Source organism: Morone saxatilis, unplaced genomic scaffold, assembly GCF_004916995.1.
Source record: "Morone saxatilis isolate NCDOM2014 unplaced genomic scaffold, NCSU_SB_2.0 Contig1, whole genome shotgun sequence".
Classification (NCBI taxonomy): Eukaryota; Metazoa; Chordata; class Actinopteri; family Moronidae; genus Morone; species Morone saxatilis.
This window is the reverse complement of record NW_023339651.1, coordinates 6,771,716-6,786,946: the sequence shown is the minus strand read 5'-3', so window position 1 is coordinate 6,786,946 and position 15,231 is coordinate 6,771,716. Positions and strand designations below refer to the sequence as shown.

At 40.7% G+C, this 15,231-nt stretch overlaps 1 protein-coding gene across 1 annotated transcript in view; it reads left to right on the top strand.

Moving 5' to 3' along the window:
- The first annotated feature begins 7,845 nt into the window (after positions 1 to 7,845).
- Positions 7,846 to 15,231, top strand: part of psme4b (proteasome activator subunit 4b) — a 31,192-nt gene continuing 23,806 nt past the window's right edge. The window contains exons 1-10 of the mRNA XM_035669324.1: positions 7,846 to 8,166; positions 8,725 to 8,799; positions 8,906 to 9,028; positions 9,129 to 9,221; positions 9,507 to 9,685; positions 11,037 to 11,123; positions 11,720 to 11,906; positions 12,285 to 12,374; positions 12,864 to 12,928; positions 13,135 to 13,285. Of these exons, the coding sequence (XP_035525217.1) occupies positions 8,122 to 8,166; positions 8,725 to 8,799; positions 8,906 to 9,028; positions 9,129 to 9,221; positions 9,507 to 9,685; positions 11,037 to 11,123; positions 11,720 to 11,906; positions 12,285 to 12,374; positions 12,864 to 12,928; positions 13,135 to 13,285 (1,095 nt within the window). The 5' untranslated portion in view covers positions 7,846 to 8,121. The remainder of the gene's footprint in view (positions 8,167 to 8,724; positions 8,800 to 8,905; positions 9,029 to 9,128; positions 9,222 to 9,506; positions 9,686 to 11,036; positions 11,124 to 11,719; positions 11,907 to 12,284; positions 12,375 to 12,863; positions 12,929 to 13,134; positions 13,286 to 15,231) is intronic.

The following is a 15,231-nucleotide window of genomic DNA, read 5'->3' as shown; positions in this document are numbered from 1 at the left end:
TTACACTCTTCACTCTCCAAACTGAGACTCACATGAAAATATGCACTCACACATTGAAACACACGCACTTATTGGCTAACTCGAGTTTTCCAATATTTTAGGAGCGAGAAAACTGGCATCACTTTAAATCCCTGGTGAAAACGAGAGGCTTGATGTGTGTGCTTGTGTATATGTGTGTGCATTTATTCAGATTTGTCTTCATGTCTGCAGAGGAGAGGTAAAGACGAGCAAGCTGGTGGAATACAAAAACATCCACTTCCATTGGGACCATCATCTCTTTCCTTTCTCTCTCTTTCCCTCCATCACTTTTCTCTCTCTCTCTGTCTCTCTCTCTCTCTGTTTGGTCTTCTCCCTGCTGAGTCAAAGAGGCATCATCGTCCTGAATCATATTTTCCATCTGTAGACTCCACTTGTAGAATAATGAATCTCACAGATGTGTGCACACATGTATGCACACACATGCAAGCGCCTGTGCCCATACAAAAACACTAACACACAATTCCAACAAATGCTCTATTTCCAGATACCTGGAAACATCACAACAGAAGAACAAATAGGGACAGCCACCATGTTTCTTCCTGGAAATGGTTCAACGGCGGAGGCAGTGAAAGCAGGTGCTGTCACTGCTCCTACAGGCAGAAAAATCCCAAACGTAATAAGATCTGAGGGGGATATAAAAGGTGAAGACTTGGGTGAGATTACTTGGAAAAGTCCAGTGTGACACTCTTGGACTGATACGCTGTGTGGAAGGCACATTTTGTTCTGGGATCTCTCTCAAAGTCTACAACTTTGTCTGTCTTCCAGAGAGAAAATAGTTTTAAAGAGGGCACTCTGCTCGCTGTCTTAGAAAGGTGAAGCTGACTGAAGGTTGCAGGGCTATCAAGGGCAGCGGACAGATCTGCAAAAGCAACAGGAAGGCCGCTGGTGAGATGGAGGCAGGGTTGAGAAACAGGGCACTTTATGCAATCAGGCAGCTTGAGAAAAGGGCTGAGTTGGAGCTGCGGCAATTGCCCCATTTCTCTAAAGGTAAAAGAACTCAAAGGGCTGTTGCATCCTGCTCTAAGCCCTCACTGTGAGCAGCAACCTTACCAGCTAGACAGGCCAGACAATATCCTGCAATTGCCGGTCCCCATTTTAAGCATGTAGTGGTCAGAGAATTACATGGGATTAAAGTAAAAGGATTTACATGGAAGGGTGTAGTAACGCAAGATTGGAGAAGGTCAGGGACAAAGATGTCATAAGTTAGCAAAGGTAGACATGGGAACTGGTGATTTATTTATTTATGGTACCTTTCAGTGCAGAGATAAATAAATGCTACCATGAATTTCATATATATATATATATAGATAGATAACTAGATAGATAGATAGATAGATGCTGACTCACTAAATGCATTTTGCATTGTTTATCACAATAACAGCCACTGTGGGTCAGTAGAACAGGAGAGGGACATTAATCCAGTTATCAGATCATCCTATTATTCTGCAGATTAGCTCGCAGCAAGCAGGCCTTCTGGGATTTGTAGTCCAGAATGATGCACTCCTGGTTTCCTACTAGTCCACCATCCACCCACTACCCATAGATGAAAGCCTTCACATATCAAAGCCTTCTCTCATTAGGCTCAGTGGTGCTGAAATCAAAGCCTGGCCATACAGTAATGGCCCATCTCTAGCAACCTCTGGGCTAGTCATTTTTTCCCGACCCCTGTCGTGCGTCACGGCGGGTGCACGAACCCAATCACTCCTCCTTGTGCGCACGGCACCCGGTGGCTATCTGTGAGGTGTGAAGTGAGAGGTGACGCAGCGCCTGACATTGCAGGTCAGAGCGGAACCGGCCCTCTGCGCTCAGGGCTTTGCACAGCTCAATTAGCGTGACACACTTTCCCCCTGTGATCGCCTGCCTTCCGCCCGGTTTGCTGGACACAGCGGATTATGCCCACTAACTTCGACAGCGCACTTCCAAAGAGGCACAGCATTCATTAGATAAAAAGGAACCGGTTCCTTTCCATTTTTTTTTTTTTTTTACGCGCGCGTACAGCAGAAAGTGACCTGTGTATCAGTGGGAAATGACAGCGGATGGGGATATGGCTGGGTTCGTCCCTCAGAAGGAGATTGTGTATAACGGTTTGTTGCCTTACTCGGACCGGTTGGACCGGGAGGCCACGGAGCTGTTGGCGGAGATCAAAGCGAACCTGTCCAGAGCTGTCCTTCTCAGAGAGCTATGGCCCGGGGTCGCTTTCTGGTGCAAGAAACTGTTCTCGTAAGTGTTGAAGCAAGAAGACCCACACAGAGTCACTTATGATTCTTGATAATGATCTATATAGCAGCTCATTTAGGCTTCAAAGCAAAACACAACCCACAGCCTCACAAGTTGTCACAGAGATGCATAAATACTTTTCTAGTTTAATAAATGTTTAATAATATATGTCACAGGGGTATTATATTGAATTTCATTGGGCAGCGTGTCAGCATTTCCTTACACATTCAATAATCAATGTTAACTTTGAAACCCGAAATATTCAGTATTAGGTCCTCAAGAGTGTATTGCACTTAAACAAATGGGGGATAAGGTACCAAATATCAGTCATATGAGTGGTGAAAGAGGAGACTTCCTGGTGTTACTGATCTTCATCAGGGCATCATGTTCTGCACTTTAAATAAAGCCGGGACTTTTAATTCACTTTGTCCACTTGGCATAAACTCAGATTTCCCTGAAGCTGTGTATTTACTGTGTGTAAGGATATGGGTCAGTTGCAGGAGGCGGAAGTGATCAGCTCACCTTTCTCTGCCCTCACCCCTCCCCCTCCCCCTCTCCCAAACCTCCAACCCTCAGGTTTCTGAAGCTGTACGGCCGGAGGTTCAGTAAAGAGGACCATATTCTCTTCATCAAGCTGCTCTATGAGTTGGTCACGCTCCCAGACCTGGAGCCTCACATGATGCAGAGCTACGCCAGGCTGCTCATTCAGCTTCTCAAGTGGGTGTGACACAAACACACAGGGCATACACAAAAAATGCATAAGAGATGTCCGAACTCCTCACCCCTTAGGGACAGTGTGAGGAGCTCAGACGTCTGGATGGAGCTCGGAGAACCACAGCTCGTCTCTTTCGCATGAATAAAAGAAGTCAGTTGAGGTGCTTCAAGCTCCCGATGAGGATGTCTCTCTGTAGCCCCCGGGGCAGACCCAGAACATGAGGGATTACATATCCCATCTGGCCTGGAATACCTTGGGATCCCCCAGGATTAGCAAAGGGGGGGTGTAGCTGGAGGGAAGTATATTAAGGTAGCCTGATATACTATGAAGTACAGCACAGTAGAAGAACTGCATGAAAAATAAAACACTGACTCCCCAACATTAGTCTCTCTTGTCCTTTAGTATCCTCTAGTATAATGAGATCAGAGACCAGGCCGATTGGTAAACACTAGAAGTGGTATACTGATGTCAAGACAAATGACGTGTTGAAGTGGATTTTCCACTTACCTGTATGCCATTTGGATCGCTGCCATTTTGGAGCTTTAGACTACTTGCAGACTTGAAAAGGGAATTTAGAAAGTACTCAGAGTACTCGCCTAGAGTCTTCTGACCTGTGGCCCTTTGCTGCCTGTCATCCCCTCTCTCTCTCCCCCTTTCCTGTCTATCTTCAGTTGTCCTGTCAATTATACAGGACACAACACAAAACATGTGCCAGCAAGGCACATACAAAAAAACTTGGAAAGTAAAGACATAGATAACGAAATATGTACAATTAAGACCTGCAATACCACATCACACTGAATACAAATACAATTTCCAATCAGATAAAATATACAATATCTCTAATCCAGAGATTATGTGAGGGAGGGATCGTTGATGTCCAGGTGTCAGTGTTATATGTCTGGCTAACAGGGTTGTAAAGGCTTTACTGTGACATCCTTTTGGCACTTGTGGAGGGAAGGTAATGAAGGCGTAACCCTAATGTGGTTATGTATTTGTAACAACCTCAGACAGGGTAACAAAAATTTCCATCCAATATTTAGATTGATAGATATTCATGCTATATTTCTAAGAAAAGGCACACAAGGGCAACACTGGAGTATTGAGAGATCTTTAGTTTTACATAGACTACAATATTATATATTTTCAGTGTAGATAGAGTGAAAATCAAATGGCAGTTCAGTCATACAATGTAACTTATATGTATGTTTTTTGGAGTGGTTATAAAAAATGTGACAATCATATGAAAAAAAAAAGTCAGAGTTAGTTGACCAGTGGCAGAAGAAGATTTTTTGCTAAAGGTAGTACAACAAAAATTCTCCATTACAGGTAAAAGCTCTTCATTCAGAATCCTGCTAATAGTACAGAACAGAGGTATTATCATCATAAAACTGCTGTTTCAAAAGTAAAAGTAGTCAGTCTGCTCTGAAAAATGGCCCCTGTGAGTGAGATAATAGGTGTTAATACTTTCACTTAGTTTGGTAGTTTAGTCCCGTGTTGCCAACATAGGAGTCAAGCCCCCTCAAAGGGTCACAAAGTAAATCTGGGGGGGGTCATTAGATGATTAATGTGGTATAAAAAGTTTTTCTACACAAAGTTGCATTGTTTTTTTTGTCCTTTCCTCTAATATTTGCTTTTCTTAAGAAATATTTAAAAAGTTGACCACTTATGGTTTAAACAGTTATTTAAATGAAATAATCTTAGAAGTTTAGAAGGGAAATCTCACCTTTTGGTTTCTCTCTGAAATGTAGTCGAGTAAAGATTTAAAGTAGCAGAAAATGGACACAGCACAGTAAGTAGAGTTTTTGAGTAAATGTACTTAGTTACACACACAATCATAGTAAGTAAAAACGACAGTAAAGTATGTTGGCCTAACAGTACATTTATTACTTTTTAAGCCCTGACCTATATCGTAACTCCCTGCTTTTGTCTCTCAGATCAGCGACTGCAGGATATTCTCCAAGACGGTCACATTCATCACTTCTCATTTGTCTCCAGTTGTTTCCATGATTTTCACATCCATCACAAAACAACACCTTAATGTAGATGTCATTTGTCTGAATGTTTTCCATTAGATGAAAAGAGAAAGATCTGGGCTAACCGTATATTAAGTGCCGGGTCTCACAGCTGAGAGATGAATTTGATACTCAACATCACGCATCGGGTCTCAATAGGATTCTTTTTTTTTTCTTCCCTCGCATTTCACCGTCATTTCCCTGATTGTCTCTTCTTTCCTTCATTTTTCAAACCTCCCCAATGAGAGTCTGTTCCATAGCTGTTAGATGAATGAGAGAGGAGGAGACAAGAGGAATCTGAGGCTGTGGAAATTGCGCATATTCTTCACTCTTGATTTTTCTGTGGGGCTTATTCCCATAAAAAGTGTGATTTTTACAAAGAACTAAGTAATACAATACAAAGAAAGCAATGTCAAAGTCTCTCAGGAGGATTAAAAAAAGCTGCTGCCTTTACAGCTTATTTAGTCCTCATCGGTGGCACACTGGCTGGTTACCGTGCAATTTAAAAGCTTAACAGGATGTTTGATAAATCAAGAATCATAGTAAAAGGTAACTTCACAGCTTGCACATAGCTAGTTGTGTCTCCTTTCATATCTTAAACCTTCAAAATTTCTCTCTCCGCAGTTCCTCAAAGGGAGGCTGTATTGTGAGCATTTTATACCAGCTGAGTCTATAGCTGCAAAATATGTCTGCAGCCATCAGTCCAGTTATGCTTTATTGAATACAAAGAATCTCGGTTTTATGTTTGCACACATGTCCGGAAGTTGTCATCATCATGTTAAGTTCAGCCTGTGAGGTAGTGACTAATTTTCCACAATTACAGACTCTTTCAGACACCCTGTAGTTTCTCACTTCAATATAACATTATTACCATCATTTAGTCTTGACTGGGTACCTTGACTGAAGTCCTGCAAAATCCTCATAAAGAGGAAAGGCGATAATTTTCTTTCTTTTTTTCTTTCAAACAGGAAGAAGGAACTACTATCAAGGGATGACCTACAGTTGCCATGGCGACCACTCTATGATCTGTACGAAAGGGTCGTCTACTCCAAAACTGAGCACCTTGGACTCATCTGGTTCCCCAAGTATGACATTTTACCTTTATATTGACCTGTTGCAAAAGGTTGGAGCACTGAATTGCCTTATTGTATATGCATTTCCTTTAAATTTAACTGGTTTTATACCACATTATTCTATTTTTAAGGTTACGGCATACCCAAACGTTATGCTAAATATATATCTGCATTAAGGGAAGGGTCTGACATTTTGGGAAATATGCTTATTTGCCTAGAGTTAAATGAGGAAATTAATACCACTCTCCTGTATGTATGCTAAATATGAAGCCACAGTCAGCAGCCAGCTAACTTAGCTTACTTAGCATAAAGACCAGAAACAGCCTGGCTCTGTCCAGAGGTGCTGGTAGACTGATTAAGTTATTTTTTGACGGAACCAGCTGTTTCTCGCTCATCAGCCAACTACTGGCTGTAGCTTCATATTTACCGTACAGACATGAGAGTGGTACCAATATTCACATCTAACTCCCTGCAAGAAAGCAAACTGGGGGATTAGTAAATTCATATAGTTCTGTTACATTTCTATTCAAAACGATAAGCCCAAAAGTTAACCTCTTTCCTAAAGAATTTAGAAAGTGAAATAAATAATTAATGGTTAGGAATGATCAATTATTGATGTCAAACAGTATATGGTTTCTCTGATTTAAATTGCTGTAAACCTATTATCTTTGGACTGTTGGTTAGACAAAACAAAATATTTTAAGATGTCACCTTGGGCTCGGGGAACTCTTTATGTGCGCTATTTTCTGACATTTTATTGACTAAAAGACTAATTGAAAAAATAACCAACAGATTGGCTGATTGTGAAAATAACTTTTAGTTGCAGCATGAATGTTGATGGCTTTTTAAACTTCGGTGAGGACATGCGGATCTCACAAGATAGTAAAAGCAAAGCTCCTCCACAAACAAACACTCACACACCTCCTCTCTCCGCTTGTTTGCAGCTCAGTGGACCACATTTTGAAGGCTTTGATCAAAAGCTGCAGACTGTAAGTCCTCATCCTCTGTGATCATGTAATTTGTTCGGCGGATAATGTATTGCTTTGATCTTCAGTTGAGCTGTGTACTGTAGATCAATGTGTCTATGTGTATCTCCAGTCTGTCTTTGCTTGTCTGCATCTATTTGCACTCACGTCTGTCCTTGCTTGCGTGTGTGGTTGTGTGTGTTCTTGTGAATTTCCCAGGTATTTCCCTGCATCGTCCACCAAGGAGATGCTGGATGAGTGGCGCCCCCTGCTGTGCGTGTTTGACGTGGTTATGCAGAAGGCCATCAGCAACATGGAGCTTTTCCTGCCCACCATCATGCCCCCGGAGGAACACAGCCAGGCCTTCCAGTAAGTGGGCCAACTTGAATGGCTCTGTTTCAAAACCGGATTATACGCCAAGTGCAGCTTGACTCGGCCAGAGCTAACACAAAGGGTTTATAAAGTTTTAGCAAAAGCACCCCTTTGTTTATTTATAGAACAATCTCTGCCAGCAGAAAAAGGTGGAATATGTTGCATTTTTTTGACCATTTTTGATCCTGTGATGGAAACCTAAATTTGTGTGAATCCTGTGGTCGATAAAAGTGCATGTCATGTATGACCAAAGTATGACCAAATTTTCAGCCCCTGTGCACCCGGGAGTTTCAATAAATAATGTCCTTCTTCTTGGGTTACCAGTGCTTACCGTCTCCTTGTTTTGCTAATATTTTGCTTCATTGGAAAGCCTTTGCCCCTTTCTCTCCGCACCCTTCATGGTTGTGTTCCAGCTACCAAGCCTCTTCACTGTGTTCATTGCATTCTTCACTGTGTTCACTCTTTCACAAGCTATTTGTCTGGATTTAGTCTTGGATTCATCAGCGGTTTCCGCGCAGTTTCCACAATACATCATCTTCAATACTCTATTTTTCCGATTCACTTTTTCTCTCTCTCCTTCAGAATCTACAAGGGAGGGAGTGGAGTTTATATTTTGGGGAATTGGAGATAGTTGAGGGGAATTCAGCTTCAGGTGTGTGTATGTTAGTGGGTGTCAATATAATGTTGTTTTTTTGTGTGTTTTCAGGTTGTGGTTCGATGAATTAATGAGTCTTTGGACGTCGGTGCAAAATCAGCCCAGCTGGGAAGGGGTGAGACACACACACACAAATGCACACACAATATTTCAGGTATTTTTTAATTATTTGACACCTACAAACTGTTCACTGGCTTGAAAGTTAAAATCTTCATGCCACAGCAACGATACTTAAAGCTGAAATGAATGTGAAAATTCCACCTCTCAGTTTTCCTTAATAAGTCTGCAACACCAAGCGGTGGATTTTTAAAAATATTTTTAAATGATTGAGCAATGAATCACGTAGCTTTCCAGTTTCCTAAAAATGGATTGAGTATTTTGGATTGACACACTTTCCTACATTTCCTGATGATGATGATTGAAATGTTGAAATGTTGTTAAAGTATTAGCTTTAAGTTTCCACTCGGCATGCAGATAAGATTTTCCATTTGTGCCTCCGCTCTGCTGTCATCCAGCCTCCTGGCCTTTTAACGGCCTGGCTGTGCACTCTTCCTCTCTTCTTGAACATCTTTTTTTTGCAAAGCAGCTATATTTAATTCTTGGAATGACAGCCTTCACTTCTGGGAATGTTCTTTGTACTCGCAGTGATTGTTTGTGTTATGTTGTCTCTTAGCACCTTGTGAACCTGTTTGCTCGCCTCGCCAACGATAACATCGGCTACGTGGACTGGACCCCGTATATTCCCACAGTGAGTCATTAACAGAATTATGTGGATATCAAAGGGTTTCTGTTAATGTATTCTATTTGGGACTGCTGGACCACGTGAGTGAGATGAAACTCTGCACTGTGTGTAGATCTTCACCAGGATCCTGCGCAGTCTGAACCTTCCAGTTGGGGTCAGTCAGATGGTGGCACCGCGGTATCTCACCAACTCCTATGACATTGGACACTTGGTGTTGTGGATCACAGCGCTTCTGGTACACACTCTGCTGACTTTTTTATCTTAATAACACATTAAAAAACACATCTATTTTTTATTGCAGCTACTTAATTATTTGTTGATTTACATTGCTGCAGGGTGGACCAGGAAACCCTGCACAGAAGGAGCTGACCTGCCTTTTCAACAGCATCGCCTCCTTCTACCATCCATCCAATCATGGTCGCTGGCAGGTAAGTCTCTCTCTCTCTCGCTCACACACACACACACACATGCACACACTCGGAGCGAGTTGTGAACACATTTTCAACTGCTTCCTGTCACACTCCTTGGATTTATAACCTGTCACTCAGGACTTGGCGGGCTCTCTCTGCACTAACAAGGCAATAATGAAATGCACGAGTGCCAGAGAAAAGAACGATATCACAGATCTGTTTACTGCAGACTGTCTGAATGTGTCTCTGGATGATAACGCTAATGTTGAATATGTGTGGGTGTGTGTGTGTGTTTGCCTGCAGTCTCGACTGATGCGGCTGCTTCAGCGTCTCCCAGCGAGCGTTGTGCGTCGCGTGCACCGGGAACGTCACGCTGCCCCCAGCTGGATCACGCTGGTTCCTGAGTGTCAGAAGTTGACTGATACAGACTTGCAGGCGTTCACCCGAAGCCTCATCGGGGCCACCCTGCTGGCCATGTTCAGGTACTGCATGTTGGTAGTTGTTTGCCATAATATTTAAATTACTTAAATGAAACTACAACCTGTCTATATGTGTGTAATCTTACATGGTTAGACCTGTGTTTAAACATTAGAGATCTGGAGAAATTGTAATATCCTTGGAATCCTATTACTATAAGGATTATAACACATGTACATGCATACATCCACACATACAATACATATTCCTACATTTATACAAGATACACTATACATGTGATGCATATCTGTACACATTCACTGGCATCATATAAGATAATTTCTGTTGGACAGTTGGATCACTAGAAATACAACAGAGTGAGTCAGCATTATTCAGTAAGTGATTTATTTATAGAGCGCTTTTAAAGCAAGATGTACAAAGTAGTAAAAAGATAAAATATAATTAGAGGACATAATAGGCCTTGAAAGCAAAAGCATAAAACAAATTAAGCAACACGTAAGACATCATAGTGGAAAAGTATTAGTGAAAAAGTAAATTTAGAATAATAGAATCAAACGAAAGAGAGCGAGAAGCCGAAATAATTTGATATTAGCTTTTAAGACAAGCTGTTCTGTAAAGATAGCTTGTAAGATGACATTTTAAAACAAACACAGTGTGGGAAGTCCGATAGATACTATTTCTACTCAGGCAGAAATATAGGTGTCATTGTGGGAGTAGTGTGAGTGTTCTGTTGCACAGTCAGAGCCAATCAGTGATCTTTATAACCCACAATTATTGACCGAAATCTCTAAGACATCTTTTGAGCCAGAAGTTCAGTTTAGAATAGATTCTGATGGCATATTTGGCTTCACACCTTCCAGTTATTAGTTTTATCTAAAAAATAATGTCCTTTTTCAGCTAAATATCACAGCTAGCAAAACTGTTTTGGTGATTGGCAGGGCTAAATTTGGCTGAAAAGTGAACGTTCTGGAGACATGTAGGTAACTTTTAACCATTATCTCAACAGCATTGAATCTATTTTAGTGTGTAGTTAGGAGGTGCTTGAAATGTAGGTAAAACAATGGTTATATGAAACCTAAACATCTGAATTACCTTAGTTTTTCAGCCAAATTTAACCCAGTTTTAAGTAGTTTTGACCTACAAGTCGTCATATCAGTGTTGGATTGCTGCCATGTAAACACGCCACAGGAATCAGTGCCAGTCAGTTTTCTAATAAGTCCATACCCTGCTGTGTCTCATGAGCGCAGTGACTGGCCTCAAGACGGAGGCCTCAGCAACAGCACGCCTAATCTGGACAAACACAGGTCATCTGTGATTATCTGTGTGTGTGTGTTGTTGACGACACTGTACTGTATGTTGTTCTGTGTTCATCTGCCCTCTTCTGGTGATGTGCAGTAAAACTGGCAGTACGGATGCAGCCTACGCTCTTCAGAACCTGGCTCTCCTCACACCAGAACTAGCCATACCACCTGTACTTGAGAAGTAAGTGTTTGTGTGAAATATCTGCCATGAAGCCTACTGTCAAAACCAATATTGACAGTGCAACCTGTAAAAACGTATTAATGGCTTTTGTAACTCCTATTATTATTCTTTGTTTTTCTGTGATTTGTAAACAAAAATAATTACAATAATTTGGGGGTTTTCTGGGATGTAAACAGGAAGTATAATGTCACCATGGAGCATTATATTTTGGCAGATTGGCACCATTATATGGATGCTAATTTAGCTATTAGCAGCTCCTGTTAGTCATGTATCCATGGATGTACAGACAACTGTCACTGGATTACTTTGATACTGAAGAACACTTAAAAAAGATTCCCAGGCAAGTTCTGCAGATATGAATGAGGAGCATCTCTTTCTAAGCAGATTTAGGTGTTTATGCACAATGGAAATATAGATAATGATATCCTCAGGAAGTCACATCTAAAAATATGTCTCATGCCTGTGTGTTCAGATTTGACAGAGTCGTAACTCTGAGAAGGAATTCGAATTTATCCACAAATTGCAGCAATCAGGTGCTAAGTTCTCTCCCATCATCTCATTTTGTTCTTAACCTCTTTGTACCTTGTATATAACAGGACCTATGCAGCGATGGAGACCCTGACGGAGCCGCATACCCTCACCGCCACTCTCAGCTGCATGATTGGCATGGCTCGCAGCCTGGTTTCCCCTAACAACCACTACCCAGAGGGCCGTGCGCACGTGCTTCCACTGCTCATGGGCTCTCTGCCAGGGGTGGACCCCAACGACTTCAGCAAGTGCATGGTGAGTAATGGATGTGTTGATTAGTAATGAAGAAGAATTGTTAGACAAGTAGACAATACAGCTCTTGCTGATTAAATTCCCTTCCAGCGTACTCTGGTCTATCCTATTAATAATTCCTGAAAGTGGAATGAATATCTCAGTTTGAAGAGCTCGCAATTACTGAGGCTCAGTCCTCAGTTTCTGCTTGAATTGTAAAATGGATTGGTTTTCTTTCTTGGTTTGCTCATTGTCTCCAGACTACATTAATCCATCACGCCAGAATGAATTAATACATTTGAAAAACTTATTCCAGCGACATCTGTTGGGTTATTTAACTTAGGCCTTGACCACGTCAGATGATGTAAATTGATCTGTTTCCCGCTGTGTCGCTCTGTCAAGATTACGTTCCAGTTCATCGCCACCTTCACCACTCTGGTGCCTTTAGTGGATTGTTCGTCTGCTCCTTCTCGACACAGTGATCTCACAGAGGTACACACGCATTCATTTAGTCACGAAAGAGGCAAAATGTTGTTACTTTGCCTTAATCATTTGAAAACCATCTCCCTTTTTTCTTGAAGGAATTGTTTGACATTTTTAAAGAGTTAGATTAATAAATTGATACCACTCTCATGTATGTGGTCTTTACAGTAGACTAAATATGCAGCCAGCTTTGCTTAGTACAAAACAAGTTGTGGACTGGTGATGCACAGTATGGCCAGGCTAGTTTGGTTTCCTTTTGCTTCCAGTCTTTATGCTAAGCTAAGCTAAACTAAAAGCCTTTTTATTTAGAGTAAAAACATTAGAGCGGTATTGATCTTCTTGTGTAACCCTCGAGCGAATGAGCATATTTCCCAAAATGTTGAACAATTCCTTTAATTATTTGGAAATAAAACCAGCCCACACACAGTAAAGACTCAAAATCTAATATTCTCATATATACAAATACACTAACCAGTCATTTCTGTTTCGCCTCCTCAGATTGAGAAAGATCTGTGTTTTGCTTCAGCTGAATTTGAAGACTTCGTTCTCCAGTTTCTGGACAGGTAGAGACAAATTAACAAGTCAAACTGTCACTTTGTTAAGCCTTGTTGTCAACGTCTGAGTATAAGTGTATCTCTTCCTGTTTGAAATGCACCGGTCTGCATCCACGTAAAACAGCCTCTTTCACCGTAACGATGTTGACATTTTCATTGCTGACAAGTGCATAAGTGTGTGCCTTGTGTGTATGTGTGTGTCTGTGCCCGTGCAGGTGTTTTGCTCTGATAGACAGCAGCACCCTGGAACAGACGCGTGATGAGATGGAAACGGATACCCAGACTCATCTCGAGAGCCTGGTGGAGTTGGGCCTGTCCTCTACTGTTAACACCATCCTAACACAATGCTCCACAGAAATATACAAGGTAGCACACACACACACAAACACACACACACACTCAGACACTCACCGGTACATCCTTGACTTAAAGGCAACGTCACTCTCTTTTAAGTACATTAATTCACTAATCCCAAACCCGAGCTAAACAGTTCTAATACAGATGACTAACCTTAAATGCCCTGAAACTTAATTTGCTCAATCAGCTTCTTACTATGAGTGCTACATGAATACAAAAATGTTTTGACAATCTATGTTTTCATTAGTGTATAATCACCTAAAAATAAGAATCAGTGTGTTTTTGTTACATTCGAATAAGCCATTTTTATCTACAGAGGAAGCAGCTCCTTTGTCCTCTCCTACTGAGTCTGCCCATTATGTTCTACAGTAGCCAAATGGCCAAACACTGGCTGTAGAAGTCATGTGCATTTTTGTGACTTTCAAAGCCCATGTTTTCTAGTAATCCTATGACTTTCAGTTAATACTACAACACTGGTCTCCTTTAAATAGAATAAATAAATAAACTAAAATATTCAGTTTTTTAATAATTAACTTGATGGTTGTTTATTTAATCATGAATATTTGATGTTATAAGAAATATAAAAGTTACCAATTACACCCACATTACAATTTATTTGGCTAAATTTGCTCCAAACAATTCACATTAATCCATTCAACCTAAATAGAAAAGTGAATTGTATTTAAAGATAGTTACAGTTAGAGCACAGTCCCCATGAAAGTACTTTGAATATAATCAGTGCTAGTCTTCATCATCTCGCAGTATAGTCTTCATATAACCCCTGATGAAATGTCAGACAATTACTAGAATGGAAAAACATGTTGGTTCCCAAAAATATGGCCTAATATTAATCAAATACATTAATCTAGTAATCTTGTGAATTTGTCTGTGGAAATTTTAAACCAAAAGAACAACCATAACCATTAAGTAGCACATACTGCGCATCTGATCTTTCCAAACTTTTGCCTTTGTTGTTAGGATTGGCGTTGCAGAAGGTGTATACTTATGCATACCTCCATATCTATTGAAGACTGTGTGTCTTGGGCAGAGATGAGTGGCTGCATTGCGGAAGCTGACTGCTAATGGTATTTATAGTGACTTATATCAGCTATCAGTTTTTTTGCCCTGTACTGCACATCTATACCAAACCTAGTTGTTTATATCCCCTTTGTGATAATGTGGTTTATTTTTATCTATTATTATTATGCAAGCTAAGGAATTTTTGAGTTAATGATGAATGACAAATGATATGAGGTGATAGAAAACAATGTTGTGTGTTCATTATTCCATCTCTGTTAACACCACGAGGTTTAATGTAGGCTAGGTTGGACATACTGTAGTATAACATCATATAAATTCATACATGCTATTTAGTATATTTTACGATACTTGCTTTATAATTATATTGGAGAAGAAGTCAGTAACTAATGACTGTAGGTCGGGTAGAATTTCATGCATGCTTCGGGCTTGTTTTGCTTCATAAGAGAGCAAACTGTGGTGGGTGTGTACCAATCGTGTGTAGCCAATGTGTCCAGACCTCGCATGTTAATTGTTGTTTTCCGTTTGTTTTGTTGGGTCCATTCACTGCTTCTTCCAAGCAGACATATGAATGCACCGTGGCTTTTAATTACCAGCAGCGCGTCATTGGTAGTGACATGCCTAAGTTAGGGATCAGATGTAGTTGTGTTATGTGTGTTAAGAGTAGGTACAAGTGTGGGTCTGTTTTTAATGACTATAGTGTTCGCCGTCCTGCAAGCCTCTTTTGGGAATCTAGCTTGAGCTTATTTATTGTACAATCTGTTTCGTTTTGCATGAAATGAAAACTTGCAGTTTCAATCCAAGTAAAGATATGTTCGCATTTCATGTGTTTTTAACACATTATCGAATTGTAGTATTATTAAATCCTCGCTCAGTAACAATTATGACGTAATCCTTTGCTATTAGAATTTGCAAGT